The following is a 27,309-nucleotide window of genomic DNA, read 5'->3' as shown; positions in this document are numbered from 1 at the left end:
TTAAAAGTCCATGCCAAGAGTCTCTCTTTGCCTACAGATCAGGATGTAGTTCTTAGCTAGTGCTCCAGAGCCATGCATGCTGCCATCCTCCCTGTCATCATACAGAGCTAAACCTCAGAAACTGTAAACAAACCCCTCAATTAAATGCTTTCTATTATTATAATTGCCTTGATCATGGTGTCTCTTTAAAGCAATAGAACAGTGACTAAGACACCAGGTATATGCGTATTACATAAACTATCCTAAACTAAATTTATTTAAAGATATTTTAAAATATATAGATGTTCATATTATTAAAAGCAAAAGAGAATATAAAAAGATATAAATTGTATGAAAGTACCAAAGAATGAAAGAATTAAAATTATAAAAAAAGTCTTTAAAATTATAAAAAAAAATCTTCAGAATTTAAAATAAATTTCTAAAATAAAAATTTAACAAACAAATGGGTAAAATGACATATTAGATACAACTAGAAAAGGATTAAGTGAGCTGGGAAAAAAAAAAAAAAAAACAAGTAACAAGCAAAAGAACAAATAAAAAACACAGACAGGATTTCTTTAAAGCCAGTACCCAGGAGGCAGAGACAGGTGAGATTTCTATGAGTTTTGAGTTCTATGGTGGGAGTTTCAGGACAGCCAGGGCTGCAGAATAGAATCCTGTCTCCAAAGATAAAACAAATATACAAAAAGACTCCACAAATTCAATTATGGGATTCCAGAAGTCAAGGAAACTTTTATCTTGTCATATGGTTCTAAAACATCAAAGATATGATCTAAATTAATAAAAATGTAAGAAAAACAAAATATCCACAATAAAATAAAAATACAATTCTATGATTTAGGATATTGGTAAAACAGAGACAAAAGTGCAGAATTATTTGAATATAGTACCTAAAATGACAGTTCTATTCAGGGTGTTTTTATATAATATGGAAAGAACACAGATTCAGAAGGGAAAGGAGTATGCACACCATACTAGGGACTAACAAATCACATGGCAGCCTGCTTCCTAAGGCTTCAAACTACACCGAAGCATAAAATTAGAGAGCATAACTCTAGTAGTAGGCCCTGAATAACAAAAGATAAGTATTTTAGAAATATATCAGAATATCTATATTTTAAAATTAATTTATTCATAATTTTTTTTTAGCTATATGAATGTTTTGCCTGGTTGTTTGTATAGGCACCGTGTGCAGAGCAAGTGCCTGAAGAAGTCAAGAGGGCTCCAGATCCCCTGGAACTGAAGTTATGGATGGTTGTCGGGCACCATGTGGGTGCTGGGAATTAAACCCAGACCCTCTACCAGCAGCAACAACTGCTTTTACCTGCACAACCATCTATCTAGCTGAGAAATTCAGTGACACACCAAAGCTATAAATAGACCAACAAATAGGACAGAGTGCAGAAACTGACCCATACATATGTAATCATCAAATCCATGCAAAATGTGAAATTGCAATGAAATGATAATACAGCAAATACACGAAAATGAACAGATTCTTAACTTCCACACAAATGCTATATAAACTGTATATGTAAATGTGAAAGGTCATACAGAAAAAAATATATTTGTGACTTCAAAGTAGGCAGAATTTCGTAAAAAAAAAAAAAAGGATACACACACAAAAGTTAACTTAAAGCAAGAATTGACTGAGCTGCACTGCACTAAGATTAAGTCACCACATACAGCTCTCCCACAACTAATCCTGGGGAGGCTGAGAGGACAGCTGCACGTGTGAAGTCAGCCTGCTCTATACAGTAGTGAGTTCTAGGAAGTCTGGGCTAGAGTAGACTTTGTCGCAACTGACTGACACACCCATCAACCAACCAGTCAGACAAACCTTTCCACCAAGGAACTCCTTTGAAGAAAGGAAAACAACAAAAAGGATACTTTTAAGACATATATTTTAAAAAGAACTTTACTGGGAAACATACAGACCTCTAAAAATCAGTAATGTTAATAATATCAATTTTAAAATGGCCAAAGAAGGGCACTCACTACCTCAAACAAGCTATCAAAATAGTCAAAGGTATTTCAATTTTCATTAATCACTGGGGGGAAATGGAAATTAAAACCTAGACAGTGAACCCATATATTCATATATATGGAAAGGAAAATTATCATAGACCAACAATATGAAACCCTGACAACAATGAACAACTGAAACCCTGATCTACTGATGTTGAAAATTCTGACACTAGCACTATTCTGACAGCCTGTCTGGCAGTATCTAACAATAGAGTATACAGCCTTTGTAATCTAGCAATTGTACGTGCAGGTGTATCACCCAATACATATACAAAACAAAATTTTCTGAAACTCCAAATCCTAGCAGCTTAAAACTTTAAATATTTTCTATTATTACATATTTATCACTTCAGAAATCAAGTAAAGAATGAAGAAATTTCATTTCTGTTCACTAGAGCCCTTAAAAGAGTTTCCATTCAGTCACAACCTCTAAGCAGGTGTATAAACAATGCTGGCAAAGTGGTAGTATGGAACATACACACAAAGCCGGCAACCACTGACTTCAGGGTGGCTTGGCTGCATGCACCCCATGCATCAGCATTTCAGTTTTTAGATTACCTTAACAAAGTCTCTATCAGTCTTCTCTCTCCATTCTTCTCCAAAGACGGTAGAGAACGATCCTAAAGCTAAAAGAACAGTACAAATGCAATCAATTAACTCTCAGTTCTTAATATCATGTATCTTTGAAAAATAATAAAACTACATTTCAATATATCATGTTTGCTAAAAACATTTCCTAATAAATCACATAATTAAATATTAATCTACTGTAGTAAACGACAATCTTTTAAATAGAGCTTCAAACAGCTTAAGTCTCTACACTACAAATGCACAACTCTAATCTGGAGATGTTTTACTGGTAGAGCACAGATGAGGCCCTGAGTTTGATCCCTAGCAACACAAAACAAATGCATTTTTTTTTTGTGGCTAAAGAGGCAGCTTGGATTTCAAGACTATGCATTGCTTTTCCAGAGACCCTTGTAGGAAGGTTCACATGTATTCACTCCAGGCCAGGGAACTTGACTTTCTTCTTCTGGTCTTTGTGGACACTGCTCTTGTATGCGTGTATACCACACACCCACCCACCCACCCACACACACGCAATTAAACATAAACCTTTAAAAACTAGCCCAAAATTTTAAAAAAGCTATATACACAGTAAAGGAAAACAGTGTTCCACTACAAGCTTCCTTTTGTAGGGAAGAAAACACAGTAAAGAGCTAAACTGCTGCTGCTGCTATGGAGTCCAGGCAGCCAGCATTGAAAACCCCTTTACCGATTTCAGAAATGACTGTATGAGTCATACTTTAAAAAACAAAAAGCAAGACATTTGTTGTAAACAATTCTAGTAAAAAAAAATCCCTGTAAGGAACATTCTCTATAATTGTGTTCAATAAATAAATAGATAAATGAATAAATACTGCTGTGCTGTGTGTGTGTGTGTGTGTGCGTGTGTTCCACCCTGTGTCATTCTCATCTCCCACCTTCTTTGAACAGGGTCTCGCAGTCGTGTATGACACTGAGACTCGGAGTCTTCTGTCCCTGCCACAGGAGGACCGTTACAGATGTGTACTGCCACACACCAGCTTTATGGAGGGCCCGGAACACCAGCTCAGGCCCCAGGTTTGGTAAGTACCTTGCTCACTGAGCCATTTCCCAAGTCCTGAGGCCTCTGTGCTTGTTAGTGCTTGTTTCTTTTTTTTATCTCAAACAACTTTTGGGGACAAGGTCTCACTCTGCAGTCGTGGCTGGACTTAAGCTGAGAGGGCCACCTGTCTGCCTCCTCAGGAGTGACACCACACCCTGTTAAAAGCACTCACTGTCTTAGCTGATGAGACGATAGTGTTTGTTAAAATTAACATTCTAGATCACAGAACTACAAGTACAATGTGCTTACAGAATGTGAGAAGATATGACAGACATGAGGATGCCATGTCTTCATTCATCAAAACTAGCCAAGTTACTTCTATCCTATGCATTAAGTCACTATTTACATATATTCCATTCAATGGCCAGATTTTAAGTCTTCACTAATATTCTGATGTGAAACAAATGTTCTTTACAAAGTTTTTGTTTTACAGTTTCAAAAAAGGGATAAACAACTTCAAATTCCATTTTATTTTAAGTGCTGAATTGTATTTGAAAGAACAAAAGAAAATATCACAAAAAAAACCCCACATGAAAATGGGATGAAAATCTACCAAATTCAGATATTTAAAGTTACAAAAAAATTAACAATCTTTGTTCCTTCCTCTTCCTCATATAATTGAAAATAGTTCAGGCAGCGGAAGAAGCTAACTTTTATTCATGTTTACACTATTTTTAGTTTTCTTCATATAAAATAAGTCTATCGCAAATTCCCAACAGTCTTAGCTAGATAATCCCAAATTCAATAGTTTGTAAAGTTTGCAAATTGATACAAAGCAAAATACCCTAAAATGAATTCATTTCCAAATAATTTGCTACATAACGGTAAAAAACCCACAAATTTCTAAAACACTACGTGAATTCTCTCCCAAACTGTGTGCTACACACACACACACACACACACACACACACACACAGAGCAAACATGTTTTACTGGTGGTTTTTGGAAACTGAGAAAGCTTTAATGCTTATCTAGTGCTGCGCCAGACATTTGCTGGAACTTACTGTCATCAAACACCCCAGCGTTAGCGAGCAATAAGGTGATGATTTTGGGGTCCTTCTCAAGCTGCATGGCGTGCTTGCTCTCATTTGATAGCAGAGTACACACGTTAATAGCAAAGTCCACCTCATTTGGGAGTCCAGATAACAGTGAAAGCACCAGTTTATTATAATCATTTGGCGAGTTAAAATCCATAGATAACCCATAACTTTGACGTAGATAATCTAATAAAAAAGGAAAAAAAAAAAAACCCTGTAAGTTAACCATGGACGGGGTACTTGTGGCTCTTCTATTCTATTCTCTTCTGAACACATGGCAGACCCAGCTCTTTCTTCAGAATAGACTATAAGCTTACTAAAACTGCTCAATTTCCTTGACTTTTTAGGCTAATTGTTTAAAATTACATTTTTATATATTAAAATGCAAAAATACACTTACCTTCTTGGACATCACTGATGAAATAGCAAATGGTTATTTCATTGGATTTACTGAGACAACAGTAAAAGCAATAGTTTTTAGCATTAGAATCCTAAAATTTTTAAAAAATACACAGTTTTCTAACAACCATAAACACAACAATTCTGTTCTTTTGCTCCTATCTTACCCCATCACTATGAAGCCAATGATCTTATTTCTTGTCCCTTGGTTCTGCTTTATTTTGAAATATCAGATAGGTGGAATTACATAACAAATAGGTTTTTGTGTTTCTTTCACTTAACAAAATAATTTTGGAATTAATATTGATATGTGGATTGATAATCTAGACATAGTTCATCATAGCCCAAATCAAGGGACTTTCTATTTCTATTCTAGTTTGAAATACCCACCTACAAGCATGGTTGTTATATTCCCAAGAAGGACTGTGGGGAAATGTCTACTGTTTCTAGTTTGGGATATCCACTTACAAACATGGCTGTCATAAACTCCCCGTGAAGGACTTTGGGGACCCACTCATTTTTGTTGCCTAGACATCCCCATGAAGGACTTTGGGCGCGGGGGGGGGGGGGGGGGATTTCACTGTTTCTAGTTTGGGATTCCAACCTCCAAACATGCTATTATAGATACCACATGGAGGACTTGGGGTATATACCCATTTTTGTTGTCCAGAAGTCTAGAAGTGAAAGTGTTGGGTCACACGCAAATCGAGTGCTTAACTTTCTAAAATCTACAAAGCCACAGTGGCTGCAGCATTTTACACTCCCATCTGCAGTACACTAAAATTCCTTTTGCTCACATCCTTACCAGCACTTATCATCAGTATTAAATATCTTCAATAATAACCATTTATTCAATATTTTCCCCAAAATTTCCCAGTCAGTGAATGGCTTGTGTTCTTTTTGTGCTTCCCTGGTGGTCCTGGAACTCACTTTGTAGATCAGGCTGGCCTTGAACTCACAGATATCTCCTGTCTCTGCTTTCTAAGTGCTGAGAATAAAGGTGTGCACCACCACTGCCTAGCTGGCTGTGTTCTTGTTGTTTCAAAGAGAAGTTTTAATTGTGATTAAATTTGATTTATAAAGTTTTACTTTTATGTTTCATGTTTTTATAACTTAAAGAAATAATTTCCTAAAGAAATACAAGACGATCTTTTGTGCAAGAACTGATTTTAAAACATCCATTTAACAAAACATTGAGGATTAGAAGACAGGCATACAGGGCAAACAGAAAGCACACAATCACAGTCTGTGTGGGCCTTGGCAGCCATTACCTGAGACAAATACCCTAAGACAACTTTTCAAATAGAGCTGACACTAGTTTAAGAAAATAAGAGTTGGAAAATCTCCAGATCAAACTTTTCAGAATACTTCAGAACGACTTGGATTCTTAAAAGTGTAAAATAATAATAACAACAAACTCTAAAACCTTTCTATAAAATATAAGTAAAAATTTGTTACATATTTAGCAGAAAAATAATTTCTGAGGGGTGGGTATGAGATGTGGTCTTAATGTGCTGTCCAATTGGCTCTGAATTCACATTGCTCCTGCTTCATGCTCTCCAATGTTAGAATTACACTTTTAGTACCATATGTGGCTCAACATCAGCATCTGAACAGGTAACTCTTCAATTCTAAAATATTCTAGGAACATCATTAATATTGGTGAGGTGCATAACAGAGTTGACAAATGACTAAGACACTGATTCTTTGACATTTTTAACACTGAACAATAATACAAAGTAGAGCTCCCAGGGCAAGGCTCAGCTGGTCAGTGTTTGTGGTACAAACAGGAGGACCTAATTTCAAATCCCCAGCATCAAAATAAAACAGCCATAGTGTCATATGACTGTAATCGTAGCACCATGAAGGCAGAGACAAGAAGGTCCACGGAGTTTGCTGGCCAGCTAGTCTTGCTCACTATGTATGACTAAGGTTCAGTTAGAAATCTTGTCTCAAAAATCAAGGTGAAGAGTGACTGAGGGAATCACTCAGTGCCAACCTCTGGTCTACACCCACACACAAGCTTATTTTTTATAACTTTGACAAATGAAATTGCTCAAACATCTTAAAAAGTGGACAAAGATCTAGGGATACAGGAGCAGATTTAGATGTTTGCATAATGCAACTGATGAGAAGGAAAGTTAATTTTACAGGTGCTGTCACCCAAACCTCCTGAGAGTAAATAAACCTGGAACTCACACTCAAAACACCTGCCCCACTTCTTCGAGTTAATATAATTCGGAATTCCTTTGTTCCTGAAAAATAAGACTCTTTACATTCTTACCAGTAACTTTGTAACCATGGAACAAATAAATACGAACTATCTTTTTAATCATATTAGGTTTGGTAAAGATTCCTAAAGAGAATGTACAATAAAATACAGGACATTAGATCCAGATGGGGACTAAGCAAGATGCCTCAGCAGATAAAGGTTATTATTGCTACGCCTGATGACTTGAGTTTTGGTTACTGGATTGCACATGATAGAACTATCTCCAATATCATCTAACCCCACATCTGCCACGGCAACCCCCTCTCAAAGACAGACACGAGACAAAATAAGTGGTGCACACCTGGGGACAGAAGGACTATTTCAGTCCACGCGTTTCAAGCCAACCTGAACAACTACTAAAATGTAGTCTCATTAATACAACAACACTTCACAGACCTTAAGGTCATCCTTTTCCTTGCCAAGCGAGCTATGCTATTTCAAATGAGATTGGCAATTTATTTTTAAGAATCATGATTTAAACTTTACTGAAGTGCATTACTGTTAACAAATTATATTTGAGGCAACCAATTCTTTCCTTTCAATTTAGAAAAGAGAGGACTCCACCTAGCAGGCTGTTTATGACTCTTGCAGGGATTTTGTGGGATATTCTATTAATGTTGGCAGTGACTGTAATTGCAGTCCAAATGTCTGTTAGATTATAGAACATTTAACCAACAATCAATGTAATACTGACTAGATCTGAAACAGTAGAGTTCTATTAATTTTAATGAGTTGTCTTCTGAACATTTTCACACTTATTAAAGTTAGAAAGGAGCTGGGTGTGCAGTCATTGAACACTTGTCTAACACAAAGCCCTGCCTGGTTTGCTCCTTAGCAACCTTCACCCACATAAAACGTTAAAAAAAAATCTATGCATAATTCAAGCAAAAATATTGATATCAGTGTTAAATAATTCAAATGTTCAAAACAAAAACTTCTCAACATTTTTTACAATTTAAAGAGACAATACCCTCCTGAAATTTAGACACCCCTTCCCTTACTGCATGACAATTACATGTATGGGTATGCATGTGGCAGGTGAAGGCCTAAGGCTGAGGTTAAGAATCACCCTCCATTGTTCTACCTTAGTCATCCACAAAGTCTTTCAATCAAACCCAGGGTTTGTCTACACAGCTAGAGAGCCCAACTTCATCTTCTGAGGCTAGAATTACAGGGGGACTGCCATGCATTTGTATGGAGATCCAAACTCTGGCCTTCATGGTTATATGTCAAGCACTTTAACCACTAAGTCATCTTCCTACTCCCTGATTTTATTTTTAAGGTAAGGCCTTGTTATGTAGCATAGACAGGCTTCTAACTCAAAATCATCCTGACTTCACCTGCTGGAGTCTGGTGTTTGCTACCACATCTGGGATTATTTATGGATACTGGAAAAGGGATCCAGGCCTTCTGTGCTGAGCAAATACTCTGTCCTTGAGTACTTGATTTAGGCCTCAGCCCTAAATAAAAATTTTGGAGGTCTTAATTAATCACTAGTTAATTCCATTTTGGAACGTATTTTACACACACACACACACGCACACACACGCACAAAACAAATACATAATGGAGTTTACTCAGCTTTTCTATTGACAACTTAGACTCATCAGTGTAGGGCTTTTATACTGATGACAATCATAAACATTTGTATAATACTATCATGAAGTTGCAATATCTCTTTTGATAAAAATAGAAAGACCTGCAAAATTCCTAAACATTACTCTGAAACATCTCTTTTCAGTTCCTTCCTTGTGTAGATTTTGTCAAGAATGTTACATCTAACATACAGCTGTCCAGATTCCCATTACAACAAAGCAGATGCTTTTGTGAAATATTCCTTTGCACTGTGTGAAGATGTGTCATTGTGACTGGTTTAATAAAAAGCTAAATGGCCACCAGCCAGTCAAGAGGTATAAGTGGGATTTCTGAACAAAGAGCATAGAAAAAAGAAAGGTGGGGTTGCCAGCTGACTTGGAATAACCAGATGGGCATAATGAAAAAGAGGTAAGGAGTGTGTGGAAGAACATAGAAAAACAACAACAAACAAACAAAAGGGTTAATTTAAGTTATAAAAGCTAGTCAGAAACAAGCCTAAGCTAAAGCAGAGCTTTCATAAGTCTCAGTGTGGTTATTTGGGAGCTGATAGGCGGGACAGAGAAAGACAAGATACAAGAAACATTATATTAGTTGATGAGCCTTCCATTTCTTTTTCTTTTCTTTCTTCCTTTTTTTGGGGGGTGTGTTCTGAGACAGGGTTTATATGTAGGTTTGGAGCCTGTCCTTGAACTGGCTGTGTAGACCAGGTTGGCCTCAAACTCACAGAGATCTATCACCTGCCTCTTCCTCCTGAGTGCTGGGACTAAAGGCATGTGCCACAGCCGCCAAGCTGAGCCTTCCATTTCTACAATATGTAGCTTAGCTACATCTGCTGCAGGCTTCTGAGCACATCTAGCTCCACTACAGTTTCAGCACAGGCTTCCAAAGATGCCAAAGAATACTTCACTCCTTAAAGCTGAAGTGTTTTAGTAAAACAAAGCTAATCCATGTTAATCAGACAGATATAAGGAATATAATATAACCAAGTAGAGAGCAGGGTATGGTACACACTGCTGGAACCTAACACTAGAGAGACTGAGGGAAGAGGATCACAATTTCACGTCAAGCACAGCTTCAGCCTGTCTCCAAAAAAAAAAAAAAAAAGCAAACACACACACACACACACAACACAAGACACCAAAAAAAGCAAAAAAAGATGTGGTCTTAGTTGGCTTCCTACTACTATGATCAAACACTGACCAAGAGTGATCTGGGGAGGAAAGGGTTTACTTCAGCTTACAGCTTGCAGTTCATCAGGCCAGGAAGCATAACATTCACTGCTCCTCCCTCACCTCAGTTTTTTAAGACAGGTTCATGATGAAGCCTCTTCCAAGGGAAATCTGAGATATTAAGAAGGGACTCTATTTCTCCAGCTATTACTCATTGGGGATGAAACTGATGTAAATCTGACATGAAAGAAACTTTGGAAATAGAAGTAAAAATAAAATGTAAGAACTGTAACTGCAAAATGAGCCAAATTAAATCAAAGGGCTACCCATTAGAGATTGGCACTGGTACCAACGACTGACACAGTAAGTGCATAAAACTGCATTTTTTGTAAAGACCACTATCTTAATAAGTATCTCTTACTTTGTGTAGGCCAAATGCTAAAGACATTGATCCATGTGTCCCCAGCACATCTTCACAGAACAGAAAACTAGAACCTCAATCAGTTCTATTCCAATCCCTTTATCAGACTTTCAAGATAACTGTTTCCTAATCCAGTTCAACTCTTTGTAGCTAAGGAATTTATTTATAATGATGCCACTTGAATGAAAAAATTCTTTGGTATCGCATTAGGAAATTATAGAATAATTCAGAACATTCCTGACATTCTAGCATACTCAACATTAGCTGTAGGAATTGTAGCAGGACTTCATGGAAAGGTTCCTGGCTTCCCTCACACCTGATACTTCCTCCGTCCCTCTGAGCCCAGGTTTATCTTAACTCAGCTTACAGCTAGCTTCTCAGATTGCTTTTTTGTTGTTGTTTGTTTTTTGTTTTCTGAGACTGGGTTTCTCTGTGTTTTCTGGTTGTACTTGAAGTCAGAGATCTACCTGACTCTGCTTCCAGAGAATTCTGGGATTAAAGGCATGTGTTACCAGCACCTAAAGTTCCTTTAATTTTAAATGAACCTTTCCCTTCTCATTTTAGTGGCTATTCAGGATAAACTAATGATTAGCTAATAAGGAAAACTGTTTACATTCAATAAGAAATTTTACTTGAAGATACTCTGAAACTTTATAAAATCTGTGAAGCAAAGGAGCTCAAAGTAAAGCCAAACTGTAACTTCCATCTCTCTAATGTGTTAAGCGTGCGCATGTGCAAAGTATGGGGACATCATTGGATGATGTCTATTTCCCAATTCAAACCTCTGAATGCCCAGCTAATTTTAAGTGATATTTACCTGACACACTGTGTTGCTGGTAATTGTAGGAAGATGGGATTGCACCAATAGGAAGCTGTGGCTTTGGATTGCCTGGTGGTACCTCATCATCATCTTCCCCAAAATGATGAACTTTCTCGTACTTTTCTAGATAACTGAAAGAGAAAAACAGCAGAGCAAAAAAATGTTTAAATATGTGTATGTGTTATTTTTAAACTTCTACCACATATGTCTTTTTTGGATACTTAAGAATCTAAGTACCATTCACAATCATAACGGTGACCTCAGCTCATCAGGAGCTCAACGCAAGTTAAAATAGTGTTTCTCTTTACAGAAAAGATCTTACAATTCCATAAAGTTATTTTAGCAAAATACAACTATGTGTCGGCAAATAGCAGTACCCTTTATGCACCGTTTTTAATCAAGTTATATTAACTCCAACAGCTGCTCTCAGATTTTAAGGCAACTATGAGCATGGCCACTATGAGCAAAGACGGTGAAAGAGGTTGGCCAGCGAACTAATGTGCGGCTAGTTATATGTCAACTTGCCACAAGCTCAAGTCATCCGAGATGAGGAAACTCAAATGACGCCATAAGATCAGGCTGTAGTTCTGACTGACCGGCGAGGATTCAGCCAATTGTGGATGGAACCACTCCTGGGCAGGTGGCCCTGGCTTCTACAAGAAAGCAGGCTGAGCAGTCATGAGGAACATACCATTAAACAGCACCCTTCATGGCCTCTGCATCAGCTCCTCCCCCAGGTCCCTGCCCTGACTGAGTTTCTGAGCTCCTTTCACTGATGCACAGTGATGAGGAAATGTAAGCCAAACAATCCCTTTCTTCACCCCACTCCCGGGAGCCTCAGAGACAGGAAGGTTAATGTCAGAGTAACTGGAAGACAAGCTCTAGGAGTTAGCAGACACTGACATGTTACGCCTCAGGTACACCACTTCTGACGAAAAAGGTAATTCAGCTGATTAAGTTTCAGTGACCAGGTCTGAAGCTTCAGATAATAATACTGGAAGCTAACTGAAGAGGCTGTGCTGAGCATTAAATGGTGAAATATGCTAACTATACTGTAAAAGGCTGTTAGGTCACCACTGAGAAGCAATAATAAAGGTAGATTCATATGGTAAATAATGGGTTTTTATTGTAGTAGCAGTAGCTATACTCATACCAAGAAAGCTTGTAATATTTCTAATGGCCAAATGAAAGAAATTCAACACTTGTTGTCCTATATAGAGATAACTCTATTGAGTTCTATTTTCTGCAATGATATAATGGGTTCCTTTTAATAACTACACAAGACTGATTTTGATTACTTTACAAATTAATTTTTGTATCTGGGGTTGAGTCATCAGAGTTTTTTTGTTCCTTTACCAACATTTCAGGGGGAAATGATGTAACTGGAAAAGTATTTTAGGTACTTGGATCTGGCCTATATTCTTGATTCAAAGTGAAGCTTTTTTTCCCCTTATTTTTTAAAAGCTATATAGTCACTGTAAATATAAATAAAAAGATGATTCCCTGGTCTTGAAGTCTACCACAGGCTCACTCCATATTTCAAAATATTTGTGATACTTTTATTTATCAACATATAACAGCAATGCACCAATTTACTCAATTGATAGCAATTCAGTTCTCCAGTGACACATATAGGCTATTCTGTTTTACAGTTGCTGTCAACAAATCAAGCTATAATTATGTATGTATGTATGAATTATTTTATTTCTTTGTGATCGTTCACAGCCATGTGTAGGCACACACATGATGCATTAAAATTTATACAGGTAACACATACACACATAACATAAAATAAATCAATCTTAAAAAAAATGTTAAAAACTACATGGAAAACTATCACTAGTTTATTTTCCCCTTCTAGGTCTCTCTGAAAGTTAGGGGGTAGGACTTCCAGGGTGGGCTAGGAAGATGCTCTAGCATTGAAACCCACCCTGTCATACTCAAATGACATCTTACAACAGTCAAACGTTTTGAAAAGTTACAAGCTATCAGTTAACATTTGAAAAAGAAAAGTTTCTTCCCATGTAATCAGCCACACTTCTGAAACTGTACAAACAGGTAGAAGCAATGCATAATAAAGTGTGAGCCCTTGGCAAGCAGTGGCATTTTATTTCAAGGAACTTGTCTTCCTTGATATATTCTGCATCTCAATGAAAAAAAAATTAAAATATCTGCAAAAACAATACCAATTTACTGCCTGAAAAATAAAGAAATTAAATTATCTCCTTTCACTTATCCCAAGTTCTCCACTTAAGCTCAAATAGGTCAGAACTTTGATAACCAATGAGCACAGCACATCTTTACTGCACAGGTAGACGTCTTCAGTATGATCCTGGAGACGTCCCAAGAGTAGTTTACAGTCTAAAGGAATGAGAGAATGACTGAGAATAGACAGTCCCACATACATCAAGCTGATTCTTCTTGTTGTTAACCAAGTAACCACAGAAAGAATATGCATAAATTTAGACATAAAACTAACTAGTAGGGTAACAAAAGAAATGTTTGGACTGCTAAAAACAATTTTGGACTAAATTTTAGATATTAATCTTGTTGCGAGCCAAAAGTGAACTGAGGTAAAGTACTGTGAAAGGGTCTACAAGGAAGATGGGCGGGCTGCCAGGTTACAGTACCTTTCTGTCACCTCTACTCAGCTCATTTTCTTTAGACTAGAATTTTCAGTGGATTATTATGACAGAACATAACCCAGCATGCCATCTTCCACTTGTGTGTTGTGATACCAGGTAAATGTTAGCGTGTACCAGGAAATACATATTGAGTGGACAATAGGAATCTTCTATGTCTAGAAAGTTTAACCTTTGGGCTATTAAGAAGGAACAAACCCAGATAAAACAAAAACAGCACAAATAGGTTCTCCTGGAATGTTTGAAACGGAGTAAACATACCCATCAGCAGTATTAGCATTTCTCCCTGTTACTCCTCCTCTTGTCTTGCCTGTATGAGTTGATTCATAATTACCCTACCTTTGGTTTTATTTTCTCTTTTTGTATATTGTAATAATGTGTCACTCTGATTGGTTTAATAAAAAGCTGAAGAGCCAGGCAGAATTTCCAGGCACAGAGACCACCGGGGGGAAGAAAGACACCAGGGAAATGAGAGCAAGCAGGATGGGCATTACAGAGATAAGGTAATAAAGCCACAAGGCAGAAAGTAAATTAATAGAAATGGGTTTGAGTTATAAGAGCTAGTCAGAAACAAGCCTAAGCTATCAGCCAACTTTTCACAAGTAATAAGAAGTCTCTGTGCCATTATTAGTGAGCATACGGTCCTGATGAAAAATCTTCTTACACCCTGTAATTTTTGCTTTTATTTTGATTCCTCTTTATTATCTACCAATGCAAAGATAAACAGTTTTTAACAACTATATCCAAAGTATTTGCCTGTTGTGGAAGGAGCTTGTCTCCATTCACACAAGATTTCAATAGTTGTTTCCCTAACAAATACATTTTCTAGGAAATACTATAATAGTCTTAATATATCTTTTAAAAACTTGATACTATGGATTACTTTTGTGAACAGCCTTATTGGGGATCTGATCTCTCAAAATACAAAAGTCTTTATTAAATCATCAATGTGGCACTGGAGAGATGGCTCAGAGTTAAGAGCACTGGCAGCTCTTCCAGAGGTTCTGGTATTCCCAGCAACCATATCTTCTGGCCCACAGGCAGACATAACATTGTATACATAATTAAACACACACACACACACACAAACGTGGAGGCAAAACTAAAATAACAATAACAAAAACACCAGGAAGGCTTGGAATTAGGCTTTACAAGCTCCAAAAGACAGTAATTACAACCCAGACTATTATACCCAAGAAAACTTTATCTCACAAGTAAAAGAGAGTAAGTTTCCACAATAAAGACAGATTAAAAAAAAAAGAATGTAGGGTCTCTAAGGGCAGTTCTACAGAAGACAACTGAAGGAATCCTTTATCATGGAAAGAAAGATAAATACATCTATGAGGCTATAGGAAAGAATAAATGATGCTAAAGCCAACATGAAACAGAAAAACAAAAACCACTATAAAATTAACAATAATGACAGGAATGAATACATCTCTCTGAGTAACAACTCTGTGAAGCTAAAGTAATAACCACCACATTACAAAAACCCACTCAACACAACTCTGAATGCCAATGGTATCGATATTACAACCCAGCAACGAAGTTGAGGGAATCAGACTTACAAACGACAGTTGTTCACACTGAAATGAAAAGAGAGGTCCAATAGTGATGTACCTAAAGGCCTTGGAAAAGCAACAAGCCAAACTCAAACCCAATAAACTGAAGGAAAACAAAATAAGAACAGGGTAGAAATTAATAAAATACAAATGAAAAAAATTAAAAGAATTAATAAAGTCATTGAAAAGATAAATAAGATTAACAAACAAACCATTTGCTAAATTACCCAAAACAGACTGATTTAATGTTAGAGACATAAAGACATTATATATCCAGTATCACATATACTTAAAAAATTCATAATACAAAAAACTAGAAAATTTAAAAGAGGGGGTTGGAGAGATGGCTCAGTGGTTAAAAGCATTCCCTGCTCTACCAAAGGTCCTGAGTTCAATTCCTAGCGACCACATGGTGGCTCACAACCATCTGTAATGGGGTTTGGTGCCCTCTTCTGGCCTGCAGGCATACACACAGACAGAATATTGTATACATAATAAATAAATAAATAAATGAATGAATAAATATTTAAAAAATTTAAAAGAAACAGATCAATTTCTAGACACATATGCCCTATGAAAGTTAAACCAAGAAACAATAAGCATTTTAAACAGACTTATAGCAAGCCATAATTCTGAAGCAGTAAGAAATAAACATTAAAAAGCCATGTCCAGATGTATTCACTGTTGAAGTCTACCAGACCTTTAAAGAGAACACCAACTGGTTTTTGTCTTGTTTTTTAATTTGTTTGTTTTTGAGACAGGGTTTCTCTGTGGCTTTGGAGCCTGTCCTGGAACTAGCTCTTGTAGAACAGGCTGGCCTCGAACTCATAGAGATCCTCCTGCCTCTGCCTCCCAAGTGCTGGGATTAAAGGCGTGCACCACCACTGCCCAGTGAGAACACCAACTATTTATAAAACATTAAAAAATCAAGATAAAACCAGAATGCTGTCAAGCTTTTTTGAAGTTTGATGTGGGATTCCTCTTAGTATGCTGTGAATATGTTTTATTACCATTGGTTAATAAAGAAGCTGCTTTGGCCTATATGGCAGTGCAGAATTGATCAAGGTGGGAATTCCAAAGAGATAGAGGAGAAAAGAAGGCAGAGTTAGAGAGATGCCATGTAGTTGCCAAAGGAGACAGGGGACCAGGTGGAACAGAAACCTCTGTCAACAGAAGTTAGTTTTCCCCAAATACCAAAACAAGATAAAGACACATACAGATGAAACTCTGGTGAACATACAAAATCTGATGAACATAGATGTGAAATTTCTCAATAAAAGCTTGCAAATCTTAACTCAAGAACACATGATCAAGTTGGCCTCATTATGAAAATGCAGGTATGTTTCAACATACATACATCAATAAATGTAATGATCAAATAAAATGATTTAAAGATAAGAATGACAAGATCATCTCAGAAGATTCAGGAAAGGCTTTTGACAAAATTTATCATTCCTTCTTGACAAAAGCCAGGCAGAAACTAGGGAAGAAGGAGCATATTTCAATATCCTAATGGCAATAAACTAGAATCCTAAAGTCAGTATCATACTAACAGGAGAACTTTATGGCATTTCTATTAAAATCAGAAACAAGACAAGGGTCACTTTTACCTGTATACAATATAGTAATTACAGTTTGACTTTGATCAAAAAGACAAAAGCAGGGCTGGAGAGATGGCTCAGAGGTTAAGAGCACTGGCTCCTCTTCCAGAGGATCCGGGTTCAAATTCCAGCATCCACATGGCAGCTCACAACTGTCTGTGACTCCAGTCCCGGGAGATCTGACACCTTCACACCAACGCATATGAAATAAAGTTAAATAAATTATTTTTTTTTTAAAAAAAGACAAAAGCAGGAAATAAAAGGGAACCAAAGAGGAGCCTTCCTATATACCAAATAGTTACATCTGCTGAGAAAAAATAAATCAGAATTAATCTTCCAATTGTGTAAGTAAGTAAGTAAGTACAATTAAATAAATAAAACTAAAATAAGTTTTGGAGCAAACCTTAGCAAGAAGGCAAAAGATTTATACAATAAACCTTCAAAACACTGAAGAAAAACTGTGAGACACTACAACAGGAGCGACAGCTCCAGCTGGTAAAGTACCTGCTATGGAAGCATGAGAACCAGAGATTAGATTCCTAGTACCATGGAAAAACAGAACCCCTAGCGCTTGTTAACAAGTGATCTAGACAAATGAATGAGCTCCAAGTGCACTAAGTGACCCTGTTTCAACAAAACAAGGTAGAGGGTTGGAGATATGGCTCAGTGGTAGAGAGTTTCCTTAGCTGCATACCACTCGGGGCTCAAAACCCAAACCACCAAATATGGATTTTTAATGAGAGAGAGCAATTGAGCACACTACCAAACGTACATGCATGGACACATCTTCCTCCCTCCCTCCCTCCCTCCCTCCCTCCCTCCCTCCCTCCCTCCCTCCCTCCCTCCTTCCCTCCCTCTCTCTCTCTTACACACACACACACACACACACACACACACACACACACACCTAGAAAAAAGCAAGACAGCAGAAGTTGCCAAGACTTTCATATCTACAGCAAGAGAGTCCACACAGACATACACAGAGCTACCTGCACATCAGTTTGTTACAACAGATGTGATGAAGCCAGCCTAGTGCCCAACAACAGTGGGTGGGTAGGGAAAATATGCAAAGCACAAGAAAACCATTTTTGCCACAAATAACGAAGTCATGTCATTTAAAGTTTGGTTTAATTTCTTTTTCTATCTATGTATTGTGGTTTGAAAGAAAATGGCCCCTATATGCTCACAAGTAGTAGCACTATTAGGAGGTATGCCCTTGCTGGAATAGATAGGGCTTTGTAGGAGGAAATGTGTGTCACTGGGGTCAGAGAGGCTTTGGGGGTCTCAGACTCTCAAACCAGGCCTAGTAGTACGCAGACTCTTCCTGCTACCTGTGGATCAAGATGTAGAACTCTCAGCCCCTTCTCCAGCACTAAGTCTGCCTGTGTGCCTTCATGCTTCCCAGAATGATGATAATAGACTAAACCTCTGAAATTGTAGGTCAGGCCCAATTAAATGCGCTCCAAGACAAGAGTTGTTGTGGTCATGGTGTCTCTTCACAACAATAGAAACCCTGACTAAGACACTATGAGTTTACTTCTAGGAAATGAAAGATACTTAACAAATGAGAGTACATAGTAGAAACATAAACACAGCTTTCCTTCCTTTTTTTATTTTTTGTTTGTTGTTTGGGTTTTGTTTTATAAGACAAGGTTTCTCTACGTATTCCTGGCTGTGCTAGAACATTCTCTGTAGATCAGGCTAGCCTTGAACTCAGATATCTCCCTACCTCTTCCTCCCACAGTTTTATTTCAATATCCAAATCATCATATTTTCAGTTTGTATGTGAATTCGAAGTGCATATGTATGTATTTCTTGAGTGCGCACGCACACGCATGCGTGCGTGCGTGTGTGTGCGTGTGCGTGTGCGGCACAGGTCAGTATCAGTTGTTTTCCTCTGTTGCTATCTACCTCATTTTTTAGAGACAGGGTCTCTTAGTGAACATGGGCCTCACTAAAAGATTAGCTAGCCAGTGAGCAACAGGTTCCTCTGGTCTCTGCCCACTCGGATCTGGGATTATAGGTATAGGTCACTATGCTGAGATTTTTTTATGTGGATGCTGGCAATTCCAACTCAAGTCCACCTACTTGTATAACAAGTACTTTACTGTCCCCATTCTGCTAACTTCTCTGCATTTTCCAATATGACAATAAGTCTATACAACAGATCAATATGCCCACTCATTAAACTACAAATGTAGGATGGAACATTCTCTTCTTGTTCTCAGTGACATAATTTGAACAGTTAATATTGATCAAGCAAATATATTTTGAGCTCTTCCAGTAATCTGCTTGGTATAGTATATATTCACCTCAAAACTTATAGAATCCAGATGGCAATAACTGATCAGGCAAACAGAACCAAGTTCAGATCACTGACATCTATTCCTTGACTTGACACTAATTTCCTACAGGTGGCTCTTTACCCCATGCACTTTCATGGCCTGAAGGAAGGTGTGAAGTATAATGAGCATGGTAGTTTGAATAGGACCATGTGGTTTTTGGAGCAATGTGGAAAACTTTGAGACTTTGGACTAGAAAAGTGGTTGAATGCTGCAAGCAGAGTTTAGTGGGACATCCTAGTAAAAGTCTGGAAGACAGCAGTGCTGAAAGCAACATGGACTATGGAGCCTGACTCAATATGTTTCAGAGGGAGCAGTATTAACAACTGGGCTACAGACCTTTCTCGTGATAGTCTGGCAGGGAATATGGCTGTTCTACTGCCCTTGTCCTAAGAATTTGCCTGAGATTATATTGGAAAAATAATGGGCTGATTTGACAGAAAATTCAAGGCAAGCATATATTGACACTATGGTATGGTTAATCACTCTTAAGCAGATACTCAATAAAAAAGAGCAAGTAGATGTCTCAGCTATTTTTCTATTGATGTGAAAAGATACAATGACCAAGACAACTTTGAAAAGAAAGAGTTTATTGGTGCTTACAGCTTGAAAGGGTGAGTCCAGGACTATCACGGTGGGGAACATGGCAGCAGGCAGGCATTGTGCTAGAGCAGTTACTAAGAGCTGACATCCTTATGCACAAGCGGGATGTAGAGAGCTAACTAGGAATGGTATGGACTTTTGAAATCTCAAATTCCACACCCGATGACACACCTTCTCCAATGAGGCCCTACTTTTCTAAACCTTCCAAACAGTTCCACCAACTGGGGACTAAGTATTCAAACATATTACCCTATTGAGGGGGGGGGGAGTTTGAAGAGAGAACAAGCATCATGAAATTAAGGAGAGGCCTGATCTTAACTGGAAAAAAGAGAAGACAGCCCTAGCCCAAGACACCACCCAGTCAGCTTCCAACTTGAGAAAAAAAAAGGGGGGGGGGTGCTCAAGAATTTGCTGCTCCAAAAAAGCAACAACAAAGGAAACATACTGCAAATGCGATTCAAGGAGGGGAAGCGGGCTTCATATTAAGCAGGGAGCCAAACTTGGCAGTATTCGCATGCATTTCTGACTTTATAGTCATGAAAGATACATGAGTAAAGGGTCATGGAATCCCTCCATATTTACGGTGAGCCACCAAGGTTAGGCATATGTCGGGGGAGTGCCATTGCATGAAACTTTGAAAATGAAGTTTAGGTAGTGCTAGAGACCTCAAGATGATAAAGAATGTTTGCCTAGGAGAGCTGCAGATGGGACAGAATCAGACAGAGAGAAGTAGGCTGCAAGCAACAAAGCCAGAATGGAAAAGTCATTTAAGCCCTCTGACATTAGACATGGAGCTGTAGCATTTGGTTGGTTCTGCTTGGTTCTGGCCTTGCTTTGCTTCAGTATTCTCTTATTAAGCCCATATTCCTCCCTTTTGGAGTGGATAATGTATATTCTGTGCCACTGTATGTTGAAGTACGTAATTTGTTTTTTGAGTTTACAAGGGTTTAGAACTGAGAGAATGCCCTGGGTCTCAATGGAGGCTTTAAAAGTTTGAGTTTTAAACAGTGTAGAGACTGAAAAACTATAGTGTTTGCTGCATTTTGTATTGATGTGGCCACGAGTCAAGTGAGCTAGAAATATGGTGGCCTGAATGAGAATGTCCCTTTATAGGCACTTGGTTGAATATCTGGTCCCTGGTTTGTGAAGGATTAGGAATTGTGGAGGCAGTATGAAACTGGGAGCAGACTTTGAGGTTTTAAAAGACACACACCAACAAAAACAACAAGGTATCAAATTAATATAGAATTCAATGGTACTTTTCAATTTAAGCCTTTATTTGTGAGTGCCGAGGCTTTAGCTCAGTGGTAGAGGACTTGCCTAGCACAGGTCAGAATCAGTTTCCATCCTCAGCATGCTAAGAAAGCACATATTATAACCAACACAATAGAGACAACTGCTCGTTTAAAACAGCACCAACTAACATTATAAAGAAATGTAGTAAAAGGCACTAGTCTTCTAGTCATATCTAACAGGTTAATTAGAAAAGATGGACAGGGTTTCAGAAGATTTGACTATCATTACCAATATGGCTGGTTTTATCTTCCATCTCCTAATCAAATATCAAATCACACAGAAAATAAAATTAAATTTAACATTATATGTCTCATAATGTATAATTTGTAACCACAATGCAATTTGGATATTTTCTTTCTTAAATCAAACAGTGGAAAAACTAAAACAAGTTTTACTGTGGGACAATGATCTTGTACCCTGTAAAGATTTGTCACTTCTACTGATTTAATAAAATGCTGATTGGCCAATAGCCAGGCAGGAAGTAGAGGCAGGGTGACCAAAACAGGAGAATTCTGGAAAGAAGAAAGGCTTAATCTGCAGTCATCACCCAGACACAGAGGAAGCAAGATGAGAATGCCTCACTGATAAAAGGTACCAAGCCACGTGGCTAACAAAGACAAGAATTATGAGTTAATGCAAGTTATAAGAGTTAATAAGAAGCCTGAACTAATAGGCCAACCAGTCTAAAATTAATGTAGACCTCTGTGTGTTTCTTGGGGACTGAACAGCTGTGGGACCAGGAGGGACAGAAACCTCTGTCAACAAAGTTTTAATTATGTTGCATTCCTATTCCATGCACAAAAGCATAGGGAGTAATACAATTCATGGTTAATCTTTCAGTCAGTCAATCTGTGTGATGGAAGAGACGTATTTTCATATGAAGCCTTCTGAAACATGGCAGGAAAAGATAGCAGGACTCACAGCTGTCTCTACTCCTGAGACCAAAATAAATAAACTTCTAAGAAAAAAAGTAAAGCAGTTTCCAGAATCAATTATTAATTAGAAGCCTTCAGAAATTTGGGTACTATTCATAGCAATTTAAAGGATTCACAGATTATTCTTACAAAACACTTTTTGAGAGAATGGTATAGTGGAAAGTACAAGAGAAACTAGGTTAAATAAACCATATGAAATGGCAATTTGTATCCTCTCCAGGTACTGATGAGCTATGAAGGTTGTTTGCATGTTTGTTTCATAATAGGATCTAGCCTCTACAATGAAAATGACATATTTCTGAAGAAAGAGATTGAAACACTAGAAATGGTAAAATATCTCATGTTCATGGACTGGTAGGATATTATCAGATGAGCATTTAACCAAAAGCCACTTAAAGATTTAATGCAATTGAATCAAATCCCCATTTCATTTTCGAAAGAAATAGGAAAGGAAAAAAAAAACTATACTAAAATTCATACTAAACCACAAAAGACCCTGGATAGTCAAAGCAAACCTGGGCAAAAGGAACAATCCTGAGGTGACTGGTCATTTCATTCTTCAAAATACATTATAGAGGCACAGTAATAAAATCAATATGGTACTGACACAAAAACAGACATTCAGATTAATGGTACAAAACAGAAGACCCAAACATGAATACATGCAATTATAACCATCCAGTATTGACAAAGATGTCAAAAACATACACTGGAGAAAAGAAAGCATCTTCAGCAAAAGCCAGAAGGTGCCAGCAAAACTGGATGTCTACACATAGAAGAACGAAATTAGATTCATATCTAATTTCTTGCACAAAACCTAACTCCAGATGAATAAAGACCTAAATGTGAAACACTGAAACTCCTAGAAAAACCCACAGGTAATGCTCTATAAAACATAGGTGAAGGAAAGGACCTTCTAAATAGGAACTCCTTTGTTCAAGAATTAAGGCCAATAATTGACATGTAGGACTCTATAAAACTAAAAAGGTCTGCAGAACTAAAGAAACAAGCAATTGTGTTAAGATGAAGGTTATACAATGGAAGAGAATCTTTGCTAGCTATACATCTGACAGAGAATTAATATTTAGAATATGTAAGAACTCAAAAAATAAAGAGTCAAAACATAAAAGATATGTTTGAAAAATAGGGCCTGGGATCTGAATAGAGAGTTCTCAAAAAATAACAACAACAAATGGCTAAGAAATATCTTTAAAAGTGTTCATAATCTTTAGCAATGACAGAAACAAATCAAAACAATTTTGAGATTTAATCTTACATCAGTCAGAATGGTAAAGATAAGAAAACAACTAACAACATGCTGGAAAGGATGTGGGGAAAGCAGAAAGGGGAACCGCCATTCAATGTGGGTGGGAGTACAGACTGGTCCAGTCCTTCTGAAAACAAATGTAGAAAAAAATCTCAAATAGCTAAAAATAAATCTACCATATGACCCAGCTATACCATTCCTTGGCACATGCTCAAAGGACTTGACATCATACTCCAGATACTTGCTCATCCATGTTCATTCACAATATAGTAAATGAAAACAAAATAAACGCCCTTCAAGAGACTAATGGATAATGAAAAGGCGGTACATATACACTATAGGATACTACTCAGTTAGAAAGAAAAATAAAACCACAAATTTTGGAGATAAGCGGGTAGAACTAAAACGGATCCTATTGAGTCAGGAATTCCAAACCCATTAAGACAAATGTCGCATGTACCCTCTCAATGTTGGTTTCCAGTTTCAAATGCTCAGATGAATATGCAACTTGGAATAACAACAGAAACCAAAGTATAAAGGGACCTAGGGAAGAGAGTAGAGAGGGGAACAGCAGTGTACAAGGAATTTGAAGAGGGAAATGGGAAAATGGGAGAGAATAATTAGAGTTTGGGGAAGTCAATACAGAAGAAGGAAGTTGAAAGCTTAAATAACTGTAGAAATGTCTGGAAAAGTCATAAAGAATCCTAAAACTTACCTAAAACTATGTCTTTATGTATGCATATAGATATATAGTTTAAATGAACTTTTCCTACCTGGGCTGGCAATGCTCATCCCCCATAAATCATAAACTATTTAACAAAAACCTTAACACCAGGTATTTGAAATCCCCTATCTAGCTGTTGGTCACATGAGATTTCCAAAACATTATAGGATATTGCTGTTTCCCTTGCTTGCATCCCAGAGGTTGAAGGTAAGTAAATCCCTACTGCTCAAGACATAATCTACTTTGTACACAGGCCAGATCTGACCCAAAAGCCTCTTTTCTGTGGTCTACCTTTCATAGAACCAGAAGATACCACGGCAGGCTTCCAAGGGAAGGAAGCAGCCAACAGTCATACTTAGCTATGATGTACATCAAGTACAACAATGATCAGCATGGCAGGATATCCTTAAGGATAGAGTAGTGGCATACATACCTTGCAAGTAACTAGAAGCTCTCTAATTGTGGTATATTTCTCTGTGTGTCATAAAAACACCTGGTTACTGAAGATAATAATACCACACAGTTCAGAAACAGTTCTTGGAGGAATTGAACTGGTACTAACATGGAAGCCTTCTCCCCCAGGGTTAGGTTTCCTCAGAAGGTGCCATGTAAGCTGACAAGGGAAAAAAGTAATCAATAGTCCTATTCAGCTGTAAGGAATGTATGCAAACCACAATGATGATGGGCTTGACAAAATATCCTAATGATACAACAATGCCACTTACATCCTGGGGTAACAAGCAGCTGTCTAACTAGACTTAAAAAGAAATTTATGAGTGGTACTGCAAACCTAGTCAGCTAAGAGCGACTGGAGAGGTCATAGACCTTAGGAGATCTTAACACTGCTATTTTCCTAAATCAATATAGCTACTAAATACATTCTAAATATTTATTCTTTTATCCACAGGCAAAAGCAGTTCTTGCCCTGAAAGAAGCTTCTTTTTCCAACACACATAGGCAACTAAGAGCTCTATAATTGGTCAATTATAGAGATGTTGCCTACTGCCTTGATCCTCATAGCTTGCTCAGCCTGCTTTCTAATAGAACCCAGGCCCACCAGCCCAGGTGTCCACAAACTGGGCTTTCCCCTATCACTCTCTAATTAAGAAAATGCCCTACAAGCTTGCCTGCTTACAGACAGTTCTTATAGAGATAATTTCTCAACTAAGGCTCCCTCCTCTCAGATGACTTTAACATGTGTCAAGTTGACATAAAACTAGCCAGAACAGGAGCTAACTAAAATTAAATAATAAGGCATGGTGGTACATGACTTTAATCCCAGCTCTTGGGAGGCAATGGCAGGCGGATCTCTCTGAGTTTAACGCCAGCCTGGTCTATAAAGTGAGTTATCTGGATAGCCAGGGCTACACAGAAAAACCTTATCTCAAAAAAAACTTAAATAAATAAATGTGATGAACTGATTTAAAGTTACAACTGATTTAAAGATGAACCCCTAGAATAGTACATAACAAATCAGCTATCTAGTATAAAAATGAAATATTTCAAATATATGTGAGAAACAGCATTTTAATCATTCATACTAAGATAATCATTTGGGAGAAATCATTTTTATATTATACTATACTGGTCAAAGTAATTTTTAACTGAAGAACGTTTAAATTAATATATATAATAGTTACATGTATAAATGTGTACTACACTTAACACAATAGTAAGGAATAAGGAATAATTTTCTCAGCATGTAGACAATCAACAAAGATTGATTTATCTCAATAGAAGTTTCAAACTTTTTAGGCAAAAAGCAACAAAATGCTACAAGACAAAAAAAAAAAAAGAAAAGAAAATGTATTGCATAGTATAATCAAAGATGTATTCCCAAATTCCATTATCATTTTTAAGGATTAAAACCAGACTAGCTGCCTAATAGGGAACCGATATATTAAATTTTATGGATGATAGATCCATGAAGCCCATAAAAATATGCTGTAAAGAATAATAATAATATGAATTGTAGGATAATAAAAGTTAGAAAATACAGTATTTTAATTTTTATAATATAATAAGTAGATATATGCAAAGAAAAATAGTTAATGTGTCTACAACAAATGCTGACAATTATTGCTGGGGCAGTCTATACGAATTTTTATAGAAAATGTTTTACTCAGAATTTTCTTTATCAAGAAAAGAACAGACACACGTAAAGAAGATATTTCTTCTAAGACTAGAAATAAAGAAGAGTTTTGAATTATTTCGAAATGGTAAGAACAATTTAAAGAATCGTAAGTTGAGTTTCTACTTTTTCATTATACTACAATGCTGTGCAAGAGGAGTCCAGCAGGCAGGAGTGAGGACCCAAGTAAAGTGATAAATCTCCAAGATGGTTTTTGTTGGTGGTGGTTTTTAGAAAAAGAAGAAAAGTTAGGATTTTTTGAGATGGTGCCCAAATAGTAGTAGTAGAATAAATACCTGTAGACAGACATTAAGTAGATAGGTGGCAGCCAGGGTAAAGGAACACATAAGAGAAACAAAAGAGGACTGGTGGCCCTGTGAAGGGAAGGAGAGGAGCAAAGAGGATAAAGAGGGGAGTGGGAAGAGCAAATCAAAGAAAGTGGAAGGGAGAAAAGGGGAGAAAGAAGTAAGGGAAAGGAAATAAGGAAACAGAACGGAGGGGGAGGTGCAGCAGAGAGACAACCTGAGACTGATGCTCTGAAGTAATGCTGAATTAGCTGCCAGTAGCTGCCTCATGAGTAGAGAAGCAACAGGAGGTAGTAAGGTACGTACAGGCGGTTTTAGAAAAGGGTCTTCAGAGGCTGAAGGTTCTAGGTGGGATTTTGACAAAAGTACATGAAATATAATGCTATAGTAAAATGCACCCATCATAAGCTTCATAAAGGTATAATTAATTTCTCAATTATTGCAAAAGATAAAATTTACTTACATTTCTTAAAAAAAAAACCCAAAGAACTTTAAAAAGTCTAATAATACA

General features: G+C 37.3%; 1 protein-coding gene across 2 annotated transcripts in view; it reads right to left on the bottom strand.

The window, feature by feature from the left end:
* Arid2 (AT-rich interaction domain 2) overlaps positions 1-27,309 on the bottom strand; it is a 133,600-nt gene that overhangs the window by 54,622 nt on the left and 51,669 nt on the right. For both annotated transcript variants that reach the window (XM_038341182.1, XM_038341183.1), the window contains exons 4-6: positions 11,388-11,521; positions 4,681-4,899; positions 2,587-2,654 (exon numbers count right to left, since the gene is read on the bottom strand). In XM_038341182.1, the coding sequence (XP_038197110.1) occupies positions 2,587-2,654; positions 4,681-4,899; positions 11,388-11,521 (421 nt within the window). The remainder of the gene's footprint in view (positions 1-2,586; positions 2,655-4,680; positions 4,900-11,387; positions 11,522-27,309) is intronic.

Source organism: Arvicola amphibius, chromosome 9 (genome assembly GCF_903992535.2).
Source record: "Arvicola amphibius chromosome 9, mArvAmp1.2, whole genome shotgun sequence".
NCBI classification, from domain to species: domain Eukaryota; kingdom Metazoa; phylum Chordata; class Mammalia; order Rodentia; family Cricetidae; genus Arvicola; species Arvicola amphibius.
Note: the sequence above shows the minus strand (reverse complement) of the source record. Positions and strands in the feature narration are given on the sequence as shown.